Source organism: Gavialis gangeticus, unplaced genomic scaffold (assembly GCF_001723915.1).
Source record: "Gavialis gangeticus isolate Ggan-Ray unplaced genomic scaffold, GavGan_comp1, whole genome shotgun sequence".
Lineage (NCBI taxonomy): Eukaryota > Metazoa > Chordata > Crocodylia > Gavialidae > Gavialis > Gavialis gangeticus.
In genome coordinates this window covers 2,342,945-2,366,261 of record NW_017729004.1, presented here as the reverse complement: position 1 = coordinate 2,366,261, position 23,317 = coordinate 2,342,945, and the positions used below count along the sequence as shown (strand labels likewise).

General features: G+C 54.6%; 1 protein-coding gene across 3 annotated transcripts in view; it reads left to right on the top strand.

The window, feature by feature from the left end:
- Window positions 1–22,870, top strand: part of NBEAL2 (neurobeachin like 2) — a 102,029-nt gene extending 79,159 nt beyond the window's left edge. For all 3 annotated transcript variants that reach the window (XM_019508026.1, XM_019508027.1, XM_019508024.1), the window contains 23 exons: window positions 528–677; window positions 844–1,001; window positions 1,457–1,581; window positions 1,916–2,036; window positions 2,724–2,881; window positions 3,876–4,009; window positions 6,677–6,880; window positions 8,007–8,131; window positions 8,959–9,099; window positions 10,040–10,170; window positions 10,662–10,771; window positions 10,979–11,096; window positions 11,203–11,300; window positions 13,163–13,279; window positions 13,449–13,538; window positions 15,176–15,285; window positions 15,599–15,771; window positions 16,486–16,580; window positions 17,445–17,561; window positions 17,999–18,160; window positions 18,689–18,837; window positions 18,955–19,090; window positions 19,760–22,870. In XM_019508026.1, the coding sequence (XP_019363571.1) occupies window positions 528–677; window positions 844–1,001; window positions 1,457–1,581; window positions 1,916–2,036; window positions 2,724–2,881; window positions 3,876–4,009; window positions 6,677–6,880; window positions 8,007–8,131; window positions 8,959–9,099; window positions 10,040–10,170; window positions 10,662–10,771; window positions 10,979–11,096; window positions 11,203–11,300; window positions 13,163–13,279; window positions 13,449–13,538; window positions 15,176–15,285; window positions 15,599–15,771; window positions 16,486–16,580; window positions 17,445–17,561; window positions 17,999–18,160; window positions 18,689–18,837; window positions 18,955–19,090; window positions 19,760–19,861 (3,024 nt within the window). In that variant the 3' untranslated portion in view covers window positions 19,862–22,870. The remainder of the gene's footprint in view (window positions 1–527; window positions 678–843; window positions 1,002–1,456; window positions 1,582–1,915; window positions 2,037–2,723; window positions 2,882–3,875; window positions 4,010–6,676; window positions 6,881–8,006; window positions 8,132–8,958; window positions 9,100–10,039; window positions 10,171–10,661; window positions 10,772–10,978; window positions 11,097–11,202; window positions 11,301–13,162; window positions 13,280–13,448; window positions 13,539–15,175; window positions 15,286–15,598; window positions 15,772–16,485; window positions 16,581–17,444; window positions 17,562–17,998; window positions 18,161–18,688; window positions 18,838–18,954; window positions 19,091–19,759) is intronic.
- The last annotated feature ends 447 nt before the right edge of the window (window positions 22,871–23,317 follow it).

The following is a 23,317-nucleotide window of genomic DNA, read 5'->3' as shown; positions in this document are numbered from 1 at the left end:
AGCAAAGGAGAGAGGGGCCCTGGGCTGGAAGCCTGTCTCGAGCCTTAGGCTATAAAAGGGCAGAGTTGTGTGCAGAAGGAGCAGCTGGGCCTTCATCTGAGCTAAGGCCTGGGGTGCTTGAGTTCAGTCCTCAGCTCTGACACTGACTGGACAGCAACCTTGGTCGCATCACTTAAGCCTTACCTCATTACCCCCATTAGTAAGTGCTGGCAGGTGGGAGTGTAATATTTATCTGGCTCATAGGGAAGAGGGAGGGGGCATTGCTAAATAGCTCAGCACTATTCAGGGATTGGGCTGAGGGAACACAGCTTTCTAACTGTGCTGTTTTATACATGGGGAAACTGAGGCACAGCCATGGTAGGACTCAGCCAGAGTCACTTGACACATCCAGGCCTGAGCTAAGCACACCCCATCCTGTGCTCTCCCCTTGTGGGCACACCTAAAAATACATGCTTCATCCACCCACCTGTCTCTTTCCAGAAGCTGCTGCCATTGCTTAAGGTCTTCCCTCCCCCCTCACTTGGCAGGTGCAGCCCACGATGGCACAGTTCGAAATGGACACATTTGCCAAGAGCCACGACCACATGTCCAACTTCTGGAACTCCTGCTACGACGCCCTGATGAGCAGCTCCCTGCGCAGGGAGCAGGAGAAGGCAGAGAGCAGGAAGAAATTCCAGGTAGGCACCTGCTTGCCCAGACAGGACCCACTGAGGCCCAGCTCTCTCACACCCTGGGCCTGCTTTCAGACCTGACCCATGCCCTGTAGCATCCGCCATCCTTCCCAGAGACACCCAGAGGGTGCCCCTGCCTCTTTCTGACCCTTGCATCCTGGTCTCTTGCTAGGAGCTGGTTCTGGAGCCAGTCCAGAAGCGCTCCAAGTACGAGAACATCCGGCACACCAATGTCCTGAAGCAGATCGCCAACCACCACAGCACCGTGCTGAAGCAGTGGAAGTCACTACGTCGCCTGCTCACCTCCCAGCGATCAGCATGGGCCACCCGGTGAGGGGAGGGCACTGGGAGAGGCTGGCTCAGGATAAGGCATGGGAGGGGAGCAATGTGTCTTATTCACCATGATTCCTCCTCAGCTCAGGCCTCAAAGGCAGGCCCTTGACAAGCACACTCAGACCTTTTGCAGTCCTGCTTAGGCCACCTAGGCTGCATTGTCCGTTGCAGGGGGCCTGTTCTCCAAGTCCTTGTTATGGCAGGTACTGCCTGGCCTAGAAGGACTGTGTGGACACATCCTGCTTGCTCAGTGCTCTAAACCATGGCAGAAAATAGAGCCCAAGCCTTAGCCTCACCCCAGTGCCAAAGCCAGACATCCCCACATGATGAAACACTTGCTTCCAGGGATGGGATGCTTGACTCCCAGGCTTAGTGCAGTGTGTTTTCTTTGGGGGTGTAGGGTTGAACTTAGATGACTGCCACCTTCTCACGCGCTGCCTTCCACCCCACAGGGACTCGCCCCAGATGCACTGGAAGTTGTCGAGCGCCGAGACCTACTCGCGAATGCGACTGAAGCTGGTGCCCAACTACAACTTTGACTGCCACCAAGAGGCTAGCGCCCTGCGAGACAACCTAGGTGAGAAGAGCCATGGCAAAGGGAGAGGGAAGAGCTCGTAGGGGCCCAGTGGGATCACTGCTGCAGCATGGCTGCCATCCTGGAACTCTTCAGCCTACTGTAGGTGGCCAGGGTTGCAGATGCTTTGAGCAGCCACAGGAAGGTAGCACTGGGGGGCAGTCTACCATGGATTTCATAATGGGGTGGGGAGCAGTGGGGGGCCTAGGAGGGGAAGGGAGGGACAGCGGGGCATGGCCTTGTGTCCACATGCAGGGAACATGCCCAGATTGGGGATGCTGAGGGCAGGTGGAGGGTCCCAGGGCCCCATTTGCTCACTGCCTCCCCATGGCTTCAGGTGCAGATCATCTGCAGACCTCTGCCGAGTCTCTCCCGCTAGCAGTGGCCAAGGAGGCGAAGGTGAGCGAGCTGGAGGATGACCAGCTGGCGGAGGAAGATCTCGCCATCCTGGACAACCAGTGAGTCCCTTCCACTCCCGTCACTGGCTCCATGGAGCCGGGTCCCCTCCCTGTCACTGGGAGGAACTGGGTATCTCATTGCAGGCCTGCTTATGGGCCTCAGTGCTGCCTTGCATCGTGGTCTCAAATGTGGGACAGGGTGTGGGTAGTGCAGCTTGTTCAGGCTTTCAGGTCACTCAAGCCCTCAAGCTATGACAGCCTTTGAGCCAAGACTGTCACAGGTGGGATTTGAACCAGCAGCCTTTAGGTGACAGGTTCCCTGAGGCAGAGACCTTGTCCAGCCACATCTAGCTCAGTAGGACTTCAGGCCTGAGAAGCAGTACTACCCTCTGCTTGGGTGCTAGCAAGGTGGTTGTCCCCACTGAAGGGAGAGGACCTGGGCAAGCCCCTCATGGTACCCAGCAGCCCTCTTTAGATCAGTCAAGCTGGGACTCTTCCACCCTGGTGCTTGGTGGGAGCTTGGGCTGGGTGGAGGGAGAGCTGGTAAGCTTGCCTGAGGGTAACTTGGAGCTGCCACCCTTGGCAAGGACTGCTATGATGTCTGAGACTGGCACCCAGCTTCAGATCAACTCATTCGCTCTCCTGGGTCACAGTAAGAGTTGGACCTGGAGGCTGTGGGCTAAACATGGTAAGGGGAGCCCAAGACCAGGCAAACCCACTAACCCCCTGCCCTGCCTCCCTTTCCAGCGCTGAGCCCAAGGAGCAGAGCCAGAGGGAAAAGCTGGTTATCTCGGAGGACTGCGAGCTCATCACCACAGTGGCTGTGATCCAGGGGCGGCTGGAAGTCACCACGCAGCACATCTACTTCTACGACGGCAGCAGTGAGAAGGAGGAGACTGAGGAAGGTAACACAACCTGCTCTGAGTTGCCCCAAGACCCTCTTCATTAAAATGCTGGGTCTCACTTATAGCCTGAATTTGGCATCAACAGCTACTGGCTCTTGTTGTGGCTTTGCTTGCCAGACAGGAGAGTCCTGTATCATCCATTGTCTGTTCCCTGAAGAGCCTTAGGTGGGGATCAAATGACTTGTTAAGCTTCCCTCGGGTACCCTTCATAGATTGAGCTCCCTGAGCCCCTCACTCTGAGGCTGGTTTTTTCAGTCCTTTCCCGAGGCAACACAAGGATGCAGTGGCAGAACCAGTTATACAACCCCAATCCCTCTGGGCCGAGGCCTCCTGAGCCCCCAGCCAGTGCCTTAGCCACAGGTCTGTTGTGTTTTCGGTGCGGTTACTCCTGGGGATGATGCTGGTGGTAGGTTCCAGAAGACAGGACCCCGTGTTCCTGAAATCTGTCCCCTCCATGTCATGACAGATTGGTGCCTGGATGATAGGCTGGTCAGCAGTGTTTGTACTGCAGGGATGCAGGCTGTCCTCACTGTACCATACATATAGGAGCACAGGGCTAGAAGGGGCCTGCTGGGCCCCATCCAGCCTTCTCCAAGCAGAGGCAGCCCTTTAGCCAGAGGGTCCCCAAAACTGCCCACTCCACTTGGACTACAGCCACCAAGCACCCTCTAAAAGCCCCTGCAGTGTGCCACAAGCCAAGAGCAGGGGAGGCAAGGGCAGCACCAGTGCTTTGGTTACTGTGACAGCAGGGTTTGGGTTTAGACCAGCAAGCCCCATGCTGCAGAGAAAGCAGCAGCCAGTCTGACCCAGGGAAAAATTCCTTCCTGCCCCCACATCTGGTTTGGCCTCAAGCATCGGAGCGAGACCCACCAGCCAGGCCATGTTATGAGCATGGGTCAGACCCCCAGCTCTAGCCCTGGTCAGGGTCAGGGGCAGTGCAGACACAGGTGAGGAGGAAGAGTGATGGCTCTGCTGCTTTCTGCCCTTCCCTCAGGGATCGGCTATGACTTCAAGCGCCCCTTGTCCCACCTCCGGGAGGTGCATCTCCGACGCTATAACCTCCGCCGCTCAGCACTGGAATTCTTCTTCATTGACCAGGGCAACTACTTTGTCAACTTCAAGAAAAAGGTCAGAACCTGCTCCTGCCTTTACTGTCCTCAAAATGGGGCTCCCTGGGTGTCCTCCCTTCCCTTAGTGATGTGGAAGCATAGTTGGGGGCATAGTTTGGGCATCAGCATGGGGATGGGAAACACCCTGCTCCTGCTGGGGCCATCTGAGGGGTCCTGGTGGTCAGTAGAGCACCTGCAGCACATTAGCACAGTCCTGGGCAGGTCACCCTTTGAGGGCTTGTGTGCTAGCTCCCTGTGTTCCTTAAATCAGACAAGGGGATGCAGAGGGTTCCTTGCAATAGGTTGAGACAGGGAGTCCATTGTGCAAAATGGTAAGCCCATGGCACTGGGTGAAGTACCCCTTCCTATGGAGTTTCTCCTCTGGGATGGGCAACAAGATGGTGTCCAGTTGGTGTGTGACCCTGGCACTTCCCATTCTCCCCCTCCCCATCATCCATCAGATATGAGACAATGGGCATCTTTCCCTTCTCCTGTCTCCCAGCTGGGTGCTGGTCTCCACAGCTCTGTCTCTGTCTGTCTGTGCCCACAGTTCCTCCCTCCTCCTACCCCCATCACTGTGTGTTCCCCCAGGCAGCTGAACCTTAATGCTACCTTCAGCCTCCTAGACCTGTCAGATCCTGTCCATGTCGGCTAATGACAGTGTGAGCAAGGACTCCTTCCACCGCCTGCCCCCACCCCACCTCTGCTTCCTAGCCCAGCTCCTTCTGTCCCCTGACTTAAGTCCAGGGAAGGGTGTTGTCGTGCCAGGACACCTGGGTTCTGCGGGATTCCTGGGCACAGAATCATAGAAAATGAGGGTTGGAAGGAACCTCAGGAGGGACCCTTTGTTCCAAGCAGGACCATCCCCAACAAGACCATCCCAGCCAAGGCTTTGTCAAGCCAGGCCTTAAAAACCTTCAAGGACAGAGATTGCACCACATCTCTAGGGAACCTGTTCTAGTGTTTCATCACCCTCCTAGTGAGAAGGTGTTTCCTAATATCCAACTTTGACTTCCCTTACTACAGCTTGAGCCCATTGTTCCTTGTTCTGTCATCTGCCCCCACCAAGAACAGTCCAGCTCCATCCTCTTTGCAACCCCCCTGCAGGGAGTTGAAGGCTGCTATTCAACCCCCCTTGGTCGTATCTTCACCAGCCTCTCCTGTGCCCCAGCTCCCCAACCATTTTTGTTGCCCTCCGCTGGACTCTCTCTAATGTGTCCACATCATTTTGTGGGGGGGAACTGGACACAGGACTCCAGATGTGGCCTCACCATTGCTGAATAGAAATCACTTCCCTGGATCTTCTGGCAACGCTCCTACCAATGCATCCCAGGATGCCGTTTATCTTGGCAACAAGGGCACACTGCTGGCTCATATCTACCTTATTGTCCCCTGCCCCCCGAGGCCCTTTTCTGCAGGGCTGCTGTTTAGCCAGTCACCCCCAGCCTGTACTGATGCATGGGATTCGTCCGTCCTAAGTGCAGGACTTTGCACTTGTCCTTGTCAAACTTCATGAGATTTCTTTTGGCCCAACCCTCCAATTTGTCAAGGTCACTCTGAATCCTAACCCTACCCTCCAGTGTATCTACTACTCCCCCAAGTTGGTGTCATACACAGACTTACTGAGCATGCACTCCACCCCATCGTCCAGATTGTTAATGAAGATACTGAACAAAACCGGCCCCAGGATCGACTCCTGGGGCACTCCACTTGATACCGGGTGCCAGCTAGACATTGAGCCATTGATTACTACACATGGAGCCCCACAATCCAGCCAGCTTCCTATCCACCTTACAGTCCATTCATCCAACCCATACTCCCTCAGCTTGCTTGCAAGAATTCTGTGGGAGATGGTATCAAAAGCCTTGCTAAAGTCAAGGTATATCATGTCCACTGCTTTCCCTGCATCCACAGAGCCAGTCATCTCCTCACAGAAGGCAGTCAGGTTGGTCAGGCATGATTTGCCCTTGGTGAATCCACGCTGACTGTTTTTAATCACCTTTTCCACCAACTGCTTAGAAATGGATTCCTTGAGGATCTGCACCATGATTTTTTAAGGGACTGAGGTGAGGCTGACTGGTCTGTAGGTCCTTGGATCCTCTTTATTCCCTTTCTTAAAGATGGGCACTACCTTTGCCCCTTTCCAGTCATCTGGGACCTCTCCCAATCGCCACAAGTTTTCAAAGATGATGGCCAGTAGCTCTGGAGTCACATCATCTAACTCCCTCAGCACCCTCAGGTGCATTGCATCTGACCGCATGGACTTGTACACATCCAGCTTTTCTAAGTAGTCCCTTACCTGTTCTTTCACCACTGTTGGCTGCTCCCCTCCTCCCCAAACTTGCTGCCTGGTGCAGTAGTCTGGGAACTGACCTTGCCTTTGAAGACCAAGGTAAAAAAGACATTGAGCACTTCAGCCTTTTCCTCATCCTCTGTCACTAGACTGCCTCTCCTATTCATTAAGGGACCCACACTTTCCCTGACCTTCCTCTTGTTGCTAAATAAGACCTGGGCCAGGCTCCTTGCCCCTCTGTCAGGCAGGAATTGATGCTATGCTCCTCCTTTATGCATGGAGGTGCTTGGAGAGAGGCATGCTGTCAGTGTAAACCCTTTTGGACAGTCTCGCTTGCTACCACTGCTGTCCCATTCTCACGGCCGCTCCACGCTTCTGCTTGTGTCTCCACAGGTCAGGAACAAGGTCTACTCCAGCATCCTCGGCCTGCACCCACCCAACCAGATCTACTTTGGCAGCCGGTCACCCCAGGAGCTGCTCAAGGCCTCAGGGCTGACTCAGAAATGGGTCTACCGGGAGATCTCCAACTTCGAGTACCTCATGCAGCTGAACACTATCGCAGGGCGCACCTATAACGACCTGTCCCAGTACCCAGTGGTGAGTTTGCCCCTCTCCCCTCCCACTCTCCTGCCTCCCCAACTCCTATTGAAAACAGAAGCTCAGGGCTTCAGACCTTAACTTATCCCTTGTTGACTGGGATGACTCCTCTTCTGCTCCCCTCCTCTGATTATCCTACTCCCTGCTTCAGCCCAGCTCCCTGCCATTGCTCTCTGCTGGAGTCCCCTCCCCTCGGGGAGCTTTTTCCTGACTTTTGTGTCACTGTAGAATTAGCAGCTGGTGAAGGAGCCTGCTCCCCCTGAGTATGTTGGCTAGGCCATGATTTACTCTGGGCAGATCCTGTCCTGAGGCTCAGAAGTTAGGGAGCCCCCACAGTGAGCAGCCTCAATAGAGGACACTGAAAATCTGGGTCTCCTTTGACCATCAGTCCCCTGCCTTCCTCCCGAGGGCTTTGGTAAGCTGACAGTGCCTTAGGAGTCTCATTATGGTGGCAGGTGGCTGGTGTTACCAGACAGTCAGTCCTGTCAGTGAGCTTTCCACCAGGCAGCTAAGCAATTGGCAGGTGTTAATTCATCATTTAGGGCATCAAAAGTCAAAGTCATCTCAAGCACCTTGCGTTGACAGCTGTCATAAGGACACTCGGGTGTTCCAGTCATGGAGTTTGCATAGTGTGACTGTCTGGGCACATGCCCCTCATACACCTAATTTCACCTGTATGCTGAGGGGAGCACCTAGACCTGGGGCTTCCTATAGGCTTGCACAGCACCTGGTGCAAAGAATAGGACAGTCCCTGCCCCAAGGATCTTGCTGTCTAAAGACAGGTGGATGAGATGCAGTTCCCTTAGTCTAACGTGGTGGGAAGTGCCCTTAATGTCCAATGTTCTCAGATGGCTAAGGGGTGGGGGAGACGGTGTGAAATTGGAGGAGTTGACCACTTCATGTCCCTGCATTGGGAAAGGAATCCCCCAAAGCAGAGAGTGCCTGCCTGTGTGAGCAAAGGAAAGGAGCAGCCCTTCTGCATCAGCTGGGCATCTGCTGAAGCCAACTGCACGCTCTCTGCTCCCACTCCCATGCTCCACTGAAGCCTGCCACTGTCCCTAGCCCTGGTAGGCTGGGTGATGGGTGGAGTCACCGCAGGATCTCTCACTACCTCCTCTCCCCTCAGTTCCCTTGGATCCTGCAGGACTACGTCTCAGAGACACTGGACCTGGACAACCCAGCCGTCTTCCGGGACCTCTCCAAGCCCATCGGTTTGGCCAACGAGAAGCATGCCAAGGATGTAAAGGAGAAGTGAGTGCAAGCCCCATGCAGCACTGGGGGTGGGCACCGTGGCAGGGCTGGTAACATCTGGCAGCAGTGCCCTGGGGCTGATATCACAGGGGTGGAGCAGTAAGCATGTCTCCTTTATGCATTAGACCAACACCACTGTGAGAGCACTTGGGGCAGCTGAGGTTTAATTGAGTCCTGGGGCTGCTGGCACCTTCATAATTCCTCCTTTCTCCAGCCGCCAAGTGATCGAGCTTCAAGCTTGGGAGAACATGTCCCTGGAAGAGCTGGGGCATGGAGGCACTGTGGAGGCTTCCTCCTGTGGTAGGGAGAGCCTTCTTCTGCCAGGCCTGAATGCTGCTCCCACATGAAGGTCATATTAGTCCTTTGTGGCCAAGCCTCCTCATCACCAAACCCAGTGCCAAGAAGCCCTGGGCTGGTAGCTTTTGCAGAGAGCCCAAGGACTGAGTGGGCCCTGGCACCTCAGCATTTGCCTTGTCTCTAGAGAAGGCAGAGACCAAATATGGGCCAGGAAGCTGACTGTGCTCCAAGGTCTCCTGGGCAGGTGTCCAGCTCCCTGCCCTGTCTGTGCAGAGCAGAGTCTGGCAAGAAGGCTGTGCCAGGTTTCCTCTGGTGCCAAGGAGGAAGTTCTTGCGCTTGATGAGGTCACTTCTGATGTCACCATGAGCACCTGCAAACCAGTTCTGTCCAGGCCACTGCTACCTGGTGGGCAAATCCCTGCCTCGCCTCCTGGTCCCTTGGTGGAGCAGTAGGTCAGGATGCTTACATCCCCATGTGCTCACACACAAGGTCGTGTAGCCCCTCAGTCTCATTCCTGCCTCTCCCCGCAGGTATGAGAGCTTCGAAGACCCCACGGGTATGATTGACAAGTTCCACTATGGCACGCACTACTCCAACGCGGCAGGCGTGATGCACTACATGATCCGGACCGAGCCCTTCACCACGCTGCACATCCAGCTGCAGAGTGGCAGGTAAGACCGAGCTGGAGGTGCCCACTGTCATAGTTAGGGGAGCAGGGGGAAGGGGCTGCTGGCTCGGCCACCTGCCCTCCCCATAACACCAGCTTGTTCACTCCTGCACTGCTGTCTGAGGCTGGTTCTGAATAAGAATCATCTCCTTCCCTTCCCTCAGGAGGCCATTCCACAGCCTCTGTTAGGATGCCTTCCCCAATGCCTTTTCTTAAATGTGCCTTGTTTTAGTTTCGCCCCATTGCAGAGTCCCTGCCTTGCTTAGTGTCTTCATCCTGCAAACCCGTCCAGAGCTGTCAGTCCCTTCCCCTGGGGTCTAGCTAGGCAGAGACAGCCGCTTCCACCTCTTTGGGTCTTCACCCTTCAGGTATTGCCTCCAGCCCACTGCATTTGTGGATGGCCTCTGCACTTTCAGTACTTTTTTGGGTGTACCCAGAGCAAGAATGTCCCTAGTGTAACCTCCTGAGAACCTGAGAGGAGAGATGGGACTTGATGCCTTCATGGATGCTGCCTGGAGAGATGGCCCCCACAAAAGAGGGCATTTACCTCTTGGAATAAACTGGGTATGGCCTGTACACCTGTGCTGCATCCTCTTATCCAGCAATGTTCAGGACCTTAAAGGGATTATCCAGCATAAAGGAAGTGGGTGGGAAGAGAGGGCTAAATCTTGCCACCTTGGACTCACTGACTCTTCACAACAGGCATTATCCTAGGCAGTTCCCTGGAAGGCAGGAGAAGCTGCTCGTGAATGGAGTTTCTCTTGTTTGCCCCTGCCAAATTCAGGGCTGGCAGGTCCTCTCTGAGCCTTTAGTAAGAGGCAGCTTTGAAGGCTCATTCCCTGACAGACAGGGAAATTGAGGTCCAGAGAGATGGAGTGACCTGCCTCAGAGCCAAGCCCAGACTAGCACTAGGCCATGCTTCAGTTGGGTCCTCTCGCCGGCAGGTTTGACTGCTCAGACCGGCAGTTCCACTCGGTCCCTGCAGCATGGCAGGCGCGCATGGAGAACCCGGTGGATGTGAAGGAGTTGATCCCCGAGTTCTTCTACTTCTCGGAGTTCTTGGAGAACCAGAACGGTAATGGGGGCTCGACGCCCTTGAGCCTAACGATGTGTGTGGGGCATTCTGAGGGGCTTGGGTGTACCCTCCCAGGGCAGCAGAGACCCAGGGCCTTCGTGGGATCTTTGGTAGAGGCTGTCCCTGAGCCTAGCTCTGGTGCCTTAGCTAACGTGGATTTCAACTGGGTCGGTGCCCTCCGTGTCTCAGAGTGCTTGGGGTGCTGTGAGCATCCCCTCTTTGAGACAGAGCCAAGGCACAGCTGGGGGGGGGAGATGGCTCATTGTAGCCTGCAGGGCACTGGCTTCCGAGTGCCCCGTGATCTCATCAGCATTCCCTGTGTCCCCTGTTCGGGTACTGGCCAGCTGGGTGCCTTGTCTCCCCATCCAGACTACAGCATGAGCCGGGGTTCGTGCCTGGGGGTGGGGGTGGCCAGTGGGTCATCCCTGTCCCATCCTTCCCTGGGCCACGGAGCAGGATTGTAAGGCCCCCTCCTGTGTTGTGCTCTGCAGGGTTCGACCTTGGCTCCCTGCAGCTGTCAAATGACAAGGTGACCGACGTCGTCCTCCCAAAGTGGGCATGCTCCCGAGAAGACTTTATATCCAAGCATCGGAAGGCGCTGGTATGAGAACAGGGATCTGTCCTGCCTGAGATCCCTTCCCAGGCCTGCACCATGCCCCTATCTGCCCTTACCCATTCCTGCCTCTCCCCAGCTTGTAGAAGTTGGAGGCATGGGTTGGAGGGAGGTGTGGTTCTGCTTTTTCTGACATGTGTCCCAAACATGGTACCTCACCTCTTAATGCCCCCATCCTGCCTTTGGCCATGGCAGGAATCCGAGTACGTGTCTGCCCATCTCCACGAATGGATTGACCTCATCTTCGGGTACAAGCAGAGAGGCCCTGCAGCTGTGGAAGCCCTGAACGTCTTCTACTACTGCACGTACGAGGGTAAGAGTACTCTCTCACCCCTGGCAGAGCCAAGGCAGGCCAGGGGAGAGGGACTGACTCCACTGTTGTGCTTCCCCACCTGGATCCCTCTCTCTGGATTTCCCAGGAGCCGTGGACCTGGATGCCATTGCTGACGAGACGCAGCGGAAAGCCTTGGAAGGCATCATCAGCAACTTCGGGCAGACCCCCTGTCAGCTGCTCAAGGTAATGGGAACTGGAGGGAGCACATCCACCTCACACAAAGGCAGCAGTATGATTGGGAAGAGGTGGCTGGAAAGCCAGAGTCTGGAAAGTGTGTGGTCATGGGGTTTGAGCAGCCAGGACAGAGCAAGTCCTCTCCTCACTCTTCGAGTGGTATTCATCGATGTCCCACATGCTAAATGCACCAGAGCCAGGCTCCAATCTGTGAGTGCTGTGCCCCAAGCTGCCTTGGGCAGGGCATCTCTCTCCAGCACCTGAACCTTTTCATGGTCCAGGGCAGCCTCCTCCCTCCTTGTGTCAGTGGTCACAAACTGATGCTTAGTCCTAGACTCACTAAGACATTTAGGTCCTACCTTTTTCTGGACCAGGCTCCTAGTGATTAGCTTTAGGGTTTGTGTCTGAGAGCATTTGTGGTGAAAAAGCTGCTTTTTCCTTTGCCTATGGGGTGCTCCGCTCCTGGGATCAGTTGCTATGACCTGTTCCAGAACTCAAAAATCACCCATCAGATGTGGCTGTCACTTCTCAAGCAATGGTCACAGGGGGGCTGAACCATGCCTGGGGCAGGGGCACATCACAGAGATGCGCCATTTGTAAATCACTCTCCAAGAGAACCCCTCAGTGCTGGGACATCTTGATGCTCAGCACTTCTTAGTGAGATTGACATGTCCCTCCATGGCCCTCCAGTGTGTCTTGGATGGGAACTTCTGGGTATTTTTCAACTGAGCATGTTCCCTGCTGCCTTTTCTACCCACGGGACAGAGATTCCCTTCTGGAAGACTCCATCTTTCCCACCTAGAGACAGTAGAAAAAGAGCTCTGGGCTTGCAGAGAGGCAAAAATCTACCTTGCTGGGTACTTCTGAGAGCCACAAACCCTGAGATTTAGAATCATAGAAAATGGGGGTTGGACCTCAGGAGGTCGCATCTATTCCATCCCCCTGCTCCAAGCAGGACCAGCCCCAACTACATCATCCCAGCCAGGGCTTTGTCTAGCCAGGTCTTAAAAACCTTCAAGGATGGAGAGTCCACCACCTCTCTGGGTAACCCGTTCCAGTGCTTCACTACCCTCCGAGAGACCCCATCCTCCTTGAGGAGACAAAGATTGTTCAAGGCCCCAAAACCTGTCTGTCTAATACCTCATCACACACTAAGAATCAAGCAGGCCACAGGGCAGCTATGCTCCTACCTCCAGGCCCGTAGGCCCGTGTTAGACTCAGCTGGGACCTGGCTGAAGTGAACTCATCTTGACAAGTTGGAGCTTGTTCCACTAGTAGGCAGGCAGGCTGCTGCCTTGGGACACGGTGTCATTCTAGGCATTTGCTGGCCCATGCAGCCCCTTCCCAGCGTCCTGCTGCCCTAGAGGTGTCCAGCTCTGGTGCTAATTTTGACAGAGCTCTCCTATATTTACTGCTTAGGTCTGCTCCTAAGAGCCGCTCGTAGCTTGGAAGCTTCAGTCTGGGTGTTACATGCCTGGGAATAACCATGATTCCTCAGCTGTCCTGTCCATCTGTTTCAAACCCTGCCCCTTTCTCTGCTGCTGTGGAGTCCAGTAGCACTGGGAGCATGTACTGATGAAGGAGAAGGGGTGGTTGGGGTGGCCAGGCCCTTGTGGAAGATGCTCAAGACAAAGGGAGGCCAAGGAGTCACTGCCAACCAAAGGAATCTGGGCTTGAGTATGCTCGAGACTGGAATAGGCCCATGCAAACGATGCAGTTTGGAAATCCTCAGTTGCTGGAGGATCATAATAACATCTTCCCTTTGGCATTCGCTGCTTCTGCCTTCCCAAGAGGCAGGGCTGGGAGCATGGGGAGGGCAGAGACTTGGACATCTCTCCACTCAACCTCTCCTGTGTTTCCCCTCCCGGTAGGAGCCCCACCCAGCCCGCCTGTCAGCTGAGAACGCAGCCAGGAGACTAGCCCGGCTCGACACCCATTCCCCCAATGTGTTCGAGAACCTTGGCCAACTCAAGTCCTTCTTCGCGGAGGTAGGAGAAAGGCTCTGCACATGTTAATGGGAACAGAGGGCAGAGAAGCACCCAGCAGGGCTGGCATGGGTGAGAAGGAAGGAGGAAGAGCTTGTGGTCAGACAGGGTAGGGCAGAGGGAGGAGGCTGGGCATGGAGATGCAGTGCCAGAGCTCTGTTGTCTCCCACAGGGCATCAGCGATGGGATCCCCCTGGTACAGGCGGTGGTGCCCAAGAACCAGGCCCATTCCTTCATTACGCAGGGCTCCCCGGATGTGCTGGTGAGTATGAGGCAACTGGAATGGTGAGGTCTTCTCCACTGTGAACTGGGGCACTCCCCTCTTGGCATGTCTCTAGCCCCGTGATTGCCCGAGTGCCTCTGGGCCACTGATTCATCTAATCTTCACATCCCCCTGTAAGCTGAGGGCTCCTCCTTGCCCATTCACCAAGCAGTGGACCTGAAGCACAGAGTAACATAAGAATGTGCCTAGGGTCACACACGGAGTCTGTGGCAGTGTTGGGGCTTGAGCCCAGGTCCCCTGAGTCGCAGCCCAGTGCCTCATGAGTGTGGTGAGCTAGGAATCAGCTTGGTTCGGTCTCTGCTGTTTCAAAGAGCACAGCACCAGCCTGCTGCCATATCTAGCAGACAGGGAAGGGAGCCTGTCCCATAGCCCTTCTGCCTTCAGCAGTGATCCCTGTGGGTTTGCACAGCCAAGCAAGGTCAGCTTAGGGCCTGCCTGGGAGACCACTTAGGAACCGCATTCATGCAGTTAGTAGTGGGGTTACTGACTCTAGCTCTTACTGGGGCCCTTCTCCCCCAAAACTGGTGCAAGGTACTAAATAGTGGGGTGAAGTGCATGCCCCGGAGGGTAAGGAATGATTATAGGCAGACCAGGACAGGTTAGAGAAGTGGGCAGTACACAATGGGATGCAGTACAACAAGGACAAGTGCAGAGTGCTGCCCCTAGGGCGCAAAAATATCCAGCACATCTACTGGCTGGGAAGTGACCCTCTCCACAGCACAGAAGCAGAAAAGGATCTCGGAGTCATAGTGGACTCCAAAATGAACATGAGTCATCAGTGTGACAAAATCATCAGCAAAGCTAACCACACTTTGTCGTGCACCAGCAGATGCATGACGAATAGATCCAAGGAGGTGATACTTCCCCTCTATGTGGCATCGGTCAGACCGCAGTTGGAGTACTGCATCCAGTTTTGGGCACCACACTTCAAGAAGGATGTTGATAGACTCAAGAGGGTCCAGAGGAGGCCACTCATACAGTTAGGGGCTTACAGGACAAAGCCCTATGAGGAGAGATTGAGGGCCCTGGGCCTCTTCAGCCTCCGCAAGAGAAGGCTGACAGGTGACCTTGTGGCCGCCTACAAATTCATTAGGGGGGGTGCAGCAAGGAATCAGAGATGCTCTGTTCACCAGGGCGCCTCTTGGGGTAACAGGGAACAATGGTCACAGACTGACAGGGAGCAGATTTAGGTTGGACATCAGGAAGAACTTCTTCACAGTAGGGTGGCCAAAATTTGGACTGGGCTCCCAAGGCAGGTGGTGCTCTCCCCTACCTTGGGGGTCTTTAAGACAAGGCTGGATAGGCATCTGGCAGGGTCATCTGACCCCAGCGCTCTTTCCTGCCCAGGCAGGGGGTTGGACTTGATGATCTGTTGAGGTCCCTTCCGACCCGAGCATCTATGAATCTATCTATAAGGATACCCCAGCACAGGGCACCACAGACCGGTGACAAGCTGTAAATGCCGGTCCTGACTGCTCAAGGCCTCTGAAAGCCTCCACAAAGAGGCTGTAATCACTGCCTGGGCCCAATGCCCAATTGTCTGCTGCCTCCCAAAATGGCCCTGTGAGACCTCATCCGATGCACACTGCCCCCCTCATGGCCTTGTCTTTGCCTAGGTCACTGTGAGCACCAACGGCCTGCTGGGAACCCATGGCTGGCTGCCCTATGACAAAAACATCTCCAACTACTTCAGCTTCACCAAAGACCCCACCGTCTCCAACACAAAGTGAGTCCAGCCTGGGGGCAGATCCAGCCCCGATTCCTGAGGTGCCGTCCCTTTGGGGGAGTCCAGTAACAGGACATGATGCTGGGTCCTCCAAGGCTTTGTCTAGCCCAGTTTTAACTAGCATGAACAAGGAGACTCCCACTGCCCCTGCCAGATGTCGCCTCCCTCTCTCCATGCCCCATGCCCAGGCTCCATCGCTCCCTGCTACAGCAGCTGCTGAGGGCTCTTCTGCTCGGCAAGGGCAGGTGGCTCCCAGCTCCTCTCTGTGGTTGGCACCAGGTCTCTAACCATACTCCTCTATGCCCTCTGCCAGAACACAGCGCTTTCTCTGTGGTCCCTTTGCCCCGGGTGTAGACCTGTCCTCAAAGACATTGAGCATCTCTCACGACGGCAAGCTCCTCTTCAGCGGTGGGCACTGGGACAACAGCCTGCAGGTCACATCGCTGAGTAAAGGGAAGGTCATCGGGCACATCACCCGGCACATCGGTAAGGTGCAAAGGCAGGCAAGGGGGGCAGGAAGCCACTGAAGTACAGGGCACTTGTCCCCTGAGAGTATCTCCTGGCCTGCAGGCCCCTCAGTCACCCCTCTGACTCCAGACTGCCATGTGGGTCCGGTCTCACCCAGCTCCTCCGTAGCTCTGCCCAACATACCTCAGTCTTGGCCTGCAGCTCCCTGCAGCATTGCTGCCCTGTCCCGCCACACCCTGGCCCTGTCCCGCCACACCCTGACCCTGTCACAGCTTTGCTAATGACTTTTACGGTGACCCAGAATTTCCCCCCCAGCCAGTCCATCCCACACTCTGCCTTGGCCAGATGCTTCCAGCTGATCAGCCGTGGGATTGATTGGGGTAAAGGTGCTAGTATGAGACTGGCGGCCACTCTTCACATGATCTGGTGGAACCCCCAGAGCTATTCTTGCTCTTCTGAGCCCATCCCGTGATGCCTCCCATTTTTTGGTCAAAGTAAAGACCTGTTGCAAAGGAATGTGTGAGGTTAGGAGGTGGCAGCCTTCCCTGTCACTGACAGTCCACAACCCTGTGGGTCTGGAGAACCCAGTTCCATCGCTTCAGACAATGCTTCTGGGCTTGGTTTTGGTTGAAACTTTTCTGGTAACCCATGGGGCCCTGATCCCAGGTCAAGGTCCCCTGGGGATGGAGTCATCAGCTCAGCAGCACTGTCTTGTGTCTCTCCCCTTTGCAGATGTGGTCACCTGCCTGGCACTGGATCTCTGTGGGATCTATCTCATTTCCGGGTCCCGGGACACCACCTGCATGGTCTGGCAGGTCCTGCAGCAGGTAAGGCAGGGGCCCAATCAGCCCAGCTCCATTGGGACCCTTGGCTCTTGGTTCTGCTTCCTAGTTCTCTGGCTGTGGGTTTGAGGAGGCTGCAGGGCTGACCTTCTCTTCTTCCCCAGAGGGGGACTTCATGGTAAAGTGTTTACCTGAATCTCAGCCACGGCAAGGAGTATATCTGCTCCTCTGTATGTTGCTGTAGTGATGTGCTGGGACTGAGGAAGGCTGCCCCACACTGTGGAAGTCCTTTGATCCACAACCTTCTTGCTATCTAAGCCCTTGTCTTTTCCACAGCTTTGCTGGTGCCCCTTATTCCTGACCCCCAGACCCAGCCTCCTCCACCACTGTGCCAATGCCCCTACACTCCCCTTGCTGTCCCAGCTTGGAGCCCTTTATAAGCACGGATTCCCTGTCATGTCACATTGCTCAGGAGCATTATGCCACAACCTGTGGCCTCATAGATGCCTGGTGGCAAATCTGCTGGAGTCTATCTGTGCCAAAAGGCCCTGAGCTCTGCTCTTCTCTGCTGACAGTGAAAGCAGGTGTGGCAGGATCACTGGCATTTCTCCAGGCCTTTCCAGGCAAGGTCACTGCAGTGGTTTCTCCCACTGCGCTCAGCTGTGGAGCCCGTTAAAACATCATCAGTGATTTTTTTTTTTTTTTTTTTGCATGGCGGTTCCAGGCTCTTCCAGTTCTCAGCGCCTGGTCGGGTTTTCGTGTGCTCACACTGGGATCACTTAGCTTCCTCCACACCCCCACAGACCACCTGCTCCACTGCTCTAACTCAGTGGCAGCTCTCGTGCATTTGCTGGGGCCTGTCGGGAGGAGGAAGGTGGGTCTGTCAACTGAGCCTCTGATTATCTCCAGGGTGGGTTTTCCTGCGGCCTGGCCCCCAAGCCCATCCAAGTGCTCTATGGACACAACGATGAGGTCACATGCGTCGCCATCAGGACCGAGTTGGACATGGCTGTGTCAGGGTCAAAGGTGAGGTACCGTGTTGGAGGAAGAGGACCAGGACTAAGAACTCGCATCAACCCTCTGTGTCTCATGTGCCAGCCTGAGTATTTCACCATCCTCAGCAGCTGGGCTTTTTGGGGATGGCATTCACATGGTACCTAGTGTTCCTAGATTATCAGGGCAGCTTCTTTCAGTGCCCCCTCTCCTTCCATTCCCTGGGGATCTAAGGTGGAGGGCCAAGGGCACCACAAACATGTGATGGGGCCTTGCCCCAGGAAGGAAAGTGGTGGATTCCAGATGTGGGATAATTAGACATTGGGGGGACCCTAGCAAAAGTCACTGGCAAGATGAACAGATCTAGCCTTATTCTCCAAGAGGCCCAAGGAGTTTAGACACAATGGGGATGAGGCACACAGATCCCTTAGTCACACCCTAACGGCCCTGTCACTCTGCTTGCTCCACAGGATGGCACCATCATCATTCACACCATTCGCCGGGGCCTTTTCATGAGGTCAATCAAGCCGCCCTGTGAGAGCTCACTGCCTGCCACAATCTCAAACCTCACTGTGGGGCTGGAGGGACAGATTGTCATCCAGACTACCGTGGAAGGGCGATCCTCACTAAAGGTGAGCCAGCAGAGCATCCCGGAAAAATTACACAGCCGTTCCTTCAGGAATCGAGTAGCAACCATTGAGAGACACCAGGTGTCCTCTGCAGCACGGGGCATGGAGCATTTGGGCATAACCTACCTGATCACTCCCTTAATACTTACAAATTGCTTACTGTAGTATGCAGCCTATCACTTAGAAACAGCCTCAGTACTGAAGGAGTAGAGGGTTGCTGATGTAAGTTCAGTGTTTAAAAAGGGCTCCAGGGGGGAACCAGGGAACTACAGGCCAGTGGGGACATCTATACAAGATGTGTACTGTAGAGTAGACTAATTACCTCTGCAGTAAAGGTCTCAGCATCTACATGCAGGGGGTCCCTATTAGGCCCCAAGAAACGAATACATTCTGCAGCAGTATAGTACTTGTAAATGCAAATACTATACTGCTGCAGAGTTTTTTACTCCACAGCAATGCACATGTAGACACTGATGCGACTGACTGGGGCACTTGGTCCTGTTCTTAATCCCCTTCTTGTCTGTCTCGAAGGACAAGTTTGCCCTACACCTTTACTCTGTCAATGGCAAGCACCTGGCTTCCGTCTCGCTGGATGAGGAGATTACGTCCATGTGTGTCACAGAGGAGTTCGTGGTGCTGGGAACGATGCAGTGTTCACTCCAGATCCGGGACCTGCGGAAGTAAGGAGCATCTTGTTGCTTCTCTCTGGAGTGGCACCAGCAAACAATGCTGTGAGTCATTCTTTCCCCCTTCTCCCGCTGCCCTCTGTTTAAATGCCCCTGTCTCTGCCGTTCCAGCCTCCAAGCAGCCATGCCACCAATGCCCATGAAAGTTCCTGTTCACAGTGTGTCTGTGACCAAGGAGAAGAGCCACATCCTGGTGGGGCTGGAGGATGGGAAGCTGATCGTGGTGGGAGCAGGCCAGCCCTCGGAGGTAAATGGACACTGTCCCCTCCCCTTCTAGTACCTCCAGGGGATTGCACCTAGGATGCTATTCCTGGGCCATCCCAGATGCAGGCCAGAGCACAAGGGAGTCAATCGATGAGAGGGAGGGGGAGATGGGCCTGTAGTAGGATGACAGCAAGGGGGTAGCACTTTCTGGCTGGCCTGGAAGCCTGGGGCATTAGTGACCTCAGAGCAGCAGGTCTGGTAACAGGTGTAGGTGTCATGCACAGCCCCCCATATGCAGAATGATGGTGGGGCCATCTGCCCCAGCCAAAGAGCAAAGTCCTAACCCACTCGGACTTGAGTCTCAGGCCGCAATGCCCCAAAAACCCAGGCAGGGAAGAGCCCCTCCTGTCTGGAGGGTGAATTGGCGAAGGCAGGCTCAGGGCAGTCATCCTGTGTGCTCTGCTCAGGCCCCCGCTGCACTGATTTGAGTGCTAGGGGATAAGCTCTGATCCTCATGGCTGATGTGGGGTCAGACAGCCCAGCCATGGCTCAATGCTGATCCATGAGCTGAGGCTGTCCAAGGCCCTGATTCAGCAAAGCGCAGGAGCGATCCCATCTCAGGTCCCCAAAGCAGGAGCCCAGGTGCTCTGCTGAGCTGGGCCTGTACCCCAGCCCCCAAGGGATTGACCCCTCCTCACCCGTCTCCCCCCAGGTGCGAACGGGGCAGTTCCACAGGCGGCTGTGGCGTTCCACGCGGCGCATCTCCCAAGTCTCGTCCGGAGAAACCGAGTACAACCCGCCCGAGTCCAAGTGAGGGTCTGGATAGAGCTTGACCTGTCCTGGGCTGGGCTTCCTCAGGCATTTCTGGGCAGAGGTATCCTGCATCAAGAGGCCTCTGTAACATGGAGGGAATGGAAAGACCCAGTCTCGTCACTGGCATTGGCTTGCAGTTGTCTGAGGAGTGTGCTGAGAGCCTTGCATCTCCAGCGCTTGGCTGTCCTGGGGGATCTCGGCTACTGACTCTTAGGGCTGTGACAGGAGCACAGAGATCTCATGTAGGGAATGTGGCCTGGGGAACCCCTTTCCAAACGGGAGATCTACACCCACTTGAAGTGATGCTTCTGGCCTTCCAAGGCGGGCTATGCAGAGGACACTCCAACACCCGCCAGTTCCCTGATTCTTTCCTGTGGAGCTTGAAGTCAGAATTATTTGTATTATCCTTTTGGGGGTGGGGGGTCTTTTTTCTTTTCCTAAAACACTGGAGCAACTGGAGGACGAGGATGGGAGGGCGACGGCGCTGCCCCACTGCCTGTGCCCCCTGTGGGCCATCCGGGATCACCCCTGTAGAAACCAGATGGCGACTGCAGCTGCGTGAGCAGCCCTCCTCTTTGGGTGGCCTTATCCAGAGCTTGTTGCACTACGTTACAGACCTTGTACCAAAGGTCCTTCAGGCAGGAGGCCGGTCTGCTTCAGAAAAGCTTTAATGTCTCGAGATACTGCTGAGAGCCTGTTTCCTTTCCCCCCAGAGGGAGCATATGTTGGGGGGGCAACGTTTGATAGGTAACAGGGAAATTCCTGCTTCTCTTGAACTCACCCCAGCATCCCAGATGTACATAAAAACCCCTTTGCTGGGAAAGAAGAGTGCCCCCCATCCACCGGGGTCTTTCAAAAGATGGCTTGTGAGCTCTCCGAGGACCAAGGCAACAACACCCGGGGGCTCTGCTGACAGTGGACTCATGGCACGAGGGCCCCAGCCAACTTTTTCTATAGATTTTTATCTTTTTTAAAAAAAGCAAATAAACGGGTACAATCACATCGTCTCCCGAGACTCTCGTATCTTCCACAGACCGCGAGCGGGAGAGGCTCGTTGGATGACTTCATCAGCAATAAAACCCTGCCTTTTGTAAGCTTTGCCTTCACCCTGTGGGTCCATTGCTGCGCAGAGCTCCGGGCAAGCTGGCTGCATTTGGTCTCTTGGTTGCACTTTGGATACCTCTGCTTGTCAGGGCAGGTGGAAGAGGATTGTTTTTGGACAGTTGGGAGGGGCTGGCGCTGTGCAACAAAGGGTGGCATGGGCATGGGGACTTGTGGGTTTGCCTCTTCCAGCAAGATCAGCTGTCAGTGGGAACGTGCACATCCCACCTGCTTCTCCAGGGAGTATGGAGCCGTCTCCAGAGCAGGGTGTTTCCACAGGGTACCCTGGAGCCCAGGCAGGGTCTTTTCTAGCTTTAAAAGGGCTTGGCTGAAGCCAATGGCCGTGAACGTTAGCAGTGAAGATGTCAGGTAGCAGAAGGTTGTGATGCTGAGCTTTTTCTTTGCGTTTCTCGCTCGTCTCAATATTGACCTCATCCAAAAGCTCCCCTTGTCTGTCTGTCTATCAGCCATCTCTCCATCCATCGTTTTGCTCATGCATCAAGTGCTTTAACCCAGGAAGAGGTTTGGTTTTTGCAGCCAATTGCCAACACTTGCCTGCTCTTACCCAACCTATCTGAATCCCATAGACTCCCAGGCCCCTGATTGTCACAAGGTTTGGGAACAGGTCCCATTCTATGCCTGATCATCTTGCTGCTCCGGAGGATTAAGGGCAAGGTGGGGAGTGAGATGGATATTTGGACTTGTTTGGAAGCAGCGGTTGGAGTCTATGGAGCATCTGTGCTGAGGGAGCCTTCTGGAAATAACACCCTCATCCCCATCCAGAGACGCATGGTAACTGTAGGGAGCTCCATTGGAAATGGAGAGCTCCATGATCTCCATACCTGATGTGTGACCCCCTTCCTGGAGTATGAGGATACAGGTGGCTCAGAAAGGAAGGGAATGGAGCAGGCCTGGTAGGTGCCATCCCAGTAACCGAGCCAGGAAGAGATGCAGGTCTCCCTACCCAGCATCCTCCCATGTTCAGTGACATAGCATCAAGACCATGGCCTGGAGACGGGAGTGCTGTCTCCCCATGCCCGGACGTGCCTCCTAGACGTCATCGAGACACAGCGAGGGTCCTTGGCAAGGGGAGTCAGGCTGGGGGTGCAAAGAGCAGCACGTTGGAAAGTAGCGTCGAGTCTTCAGCGCAACTCTGATGAGCTCGCAAGCCACTGCCCTCCATCCCACTGGCCATGCACTTGGCTTTTATTAGTTGCAGCATTGGGTTAATTAAAAACCATAGCCCCTTGTTTGATCTCGGCCCACAGCCTTCCTTCACAGACTGTTTGTGTTGAACTGTAGCCATTGTCTGTCCTGAATGATTTGGACTTTCTTTTCCCTTCCTCGCCTTGACACCTCCTGGCTACAAGCAGGGCGTCAGCTGCCTTGGATTCCAGCAGCTGAGAGGAAAGGCACCAGGCACGGCACAGCTCACACTGGAGAATATATCTGCTGCCGGCCCGGGACAGTCTGCAAAAGCTAACTTGCAAAGCCGAAGAGCAGAGACCCCTTTAAAAAGGGAATGTTTGGCTGGTCACCCACCAAAGCCGGTTCCACGTGGACGAGGCGATCCCCACGGGTGGCTGGCGAGATCCACTGCTGGCAGTGCCTCGCTTCTTGTCTTTTATTTTTACTCTTTTAAGAGGAGAAACAGGGTCAGGCAGGAAGCTGAAACAGTGTCCCCAGCCTCCCTCCTGGGGCAGAGATACCAGCTGGAACCACACCAAGTGCAATATTTGCATCTCGTTGAGAAGAATGTTTTTTGTTAACTGCGTGTTCTGTGTCGCGGTTTGTATGTATGTAATATATATATATAAAATATATATATATATATATAGTTTTTTGTAACTTTTTTGAATGATGATGTACATGTAAAGATTTCTACCTTCTTTTTTCCTTCTTAAAAAAAAGAAAAAAGGGATTTTAAGTGATAGGAGCTTCCCTAAACACTGCTGGCTTTTATAGAGTAGGGAGTAAGAGGTCAGCCTCAGCGTGGATTTGTCCTTCATCCTTCTGAGATTGGCGTGGGTCAAGGGAAGCTCAGCTGGGCTTTCCTGACTTGTCTTCTGAAGATACTTGAATTCACTGGGTACCTGCTGTGTCCTCCTACCTGAAGTCATTGGGTTTCTTTTCCCTTTGCCCTCTTTTCATTTTGCTTTTACCTCCTCTGGTTGTACAGAGTCAAGATGCAGTTTTCTGCAGTTATATCTCCTGCTTCATTTCTCCTGTCCTTCACTCGCAGGAGTGATTGGGCCGTAGCTGGGAAATGCCTTAGTGTGAGTGTGGGGGGGGGGGGGGGGGGGAAAAAACCCCCTTTTTTGCTTGGGGGTCTAGGGTTCGGGTGCCCTTTTTTGTT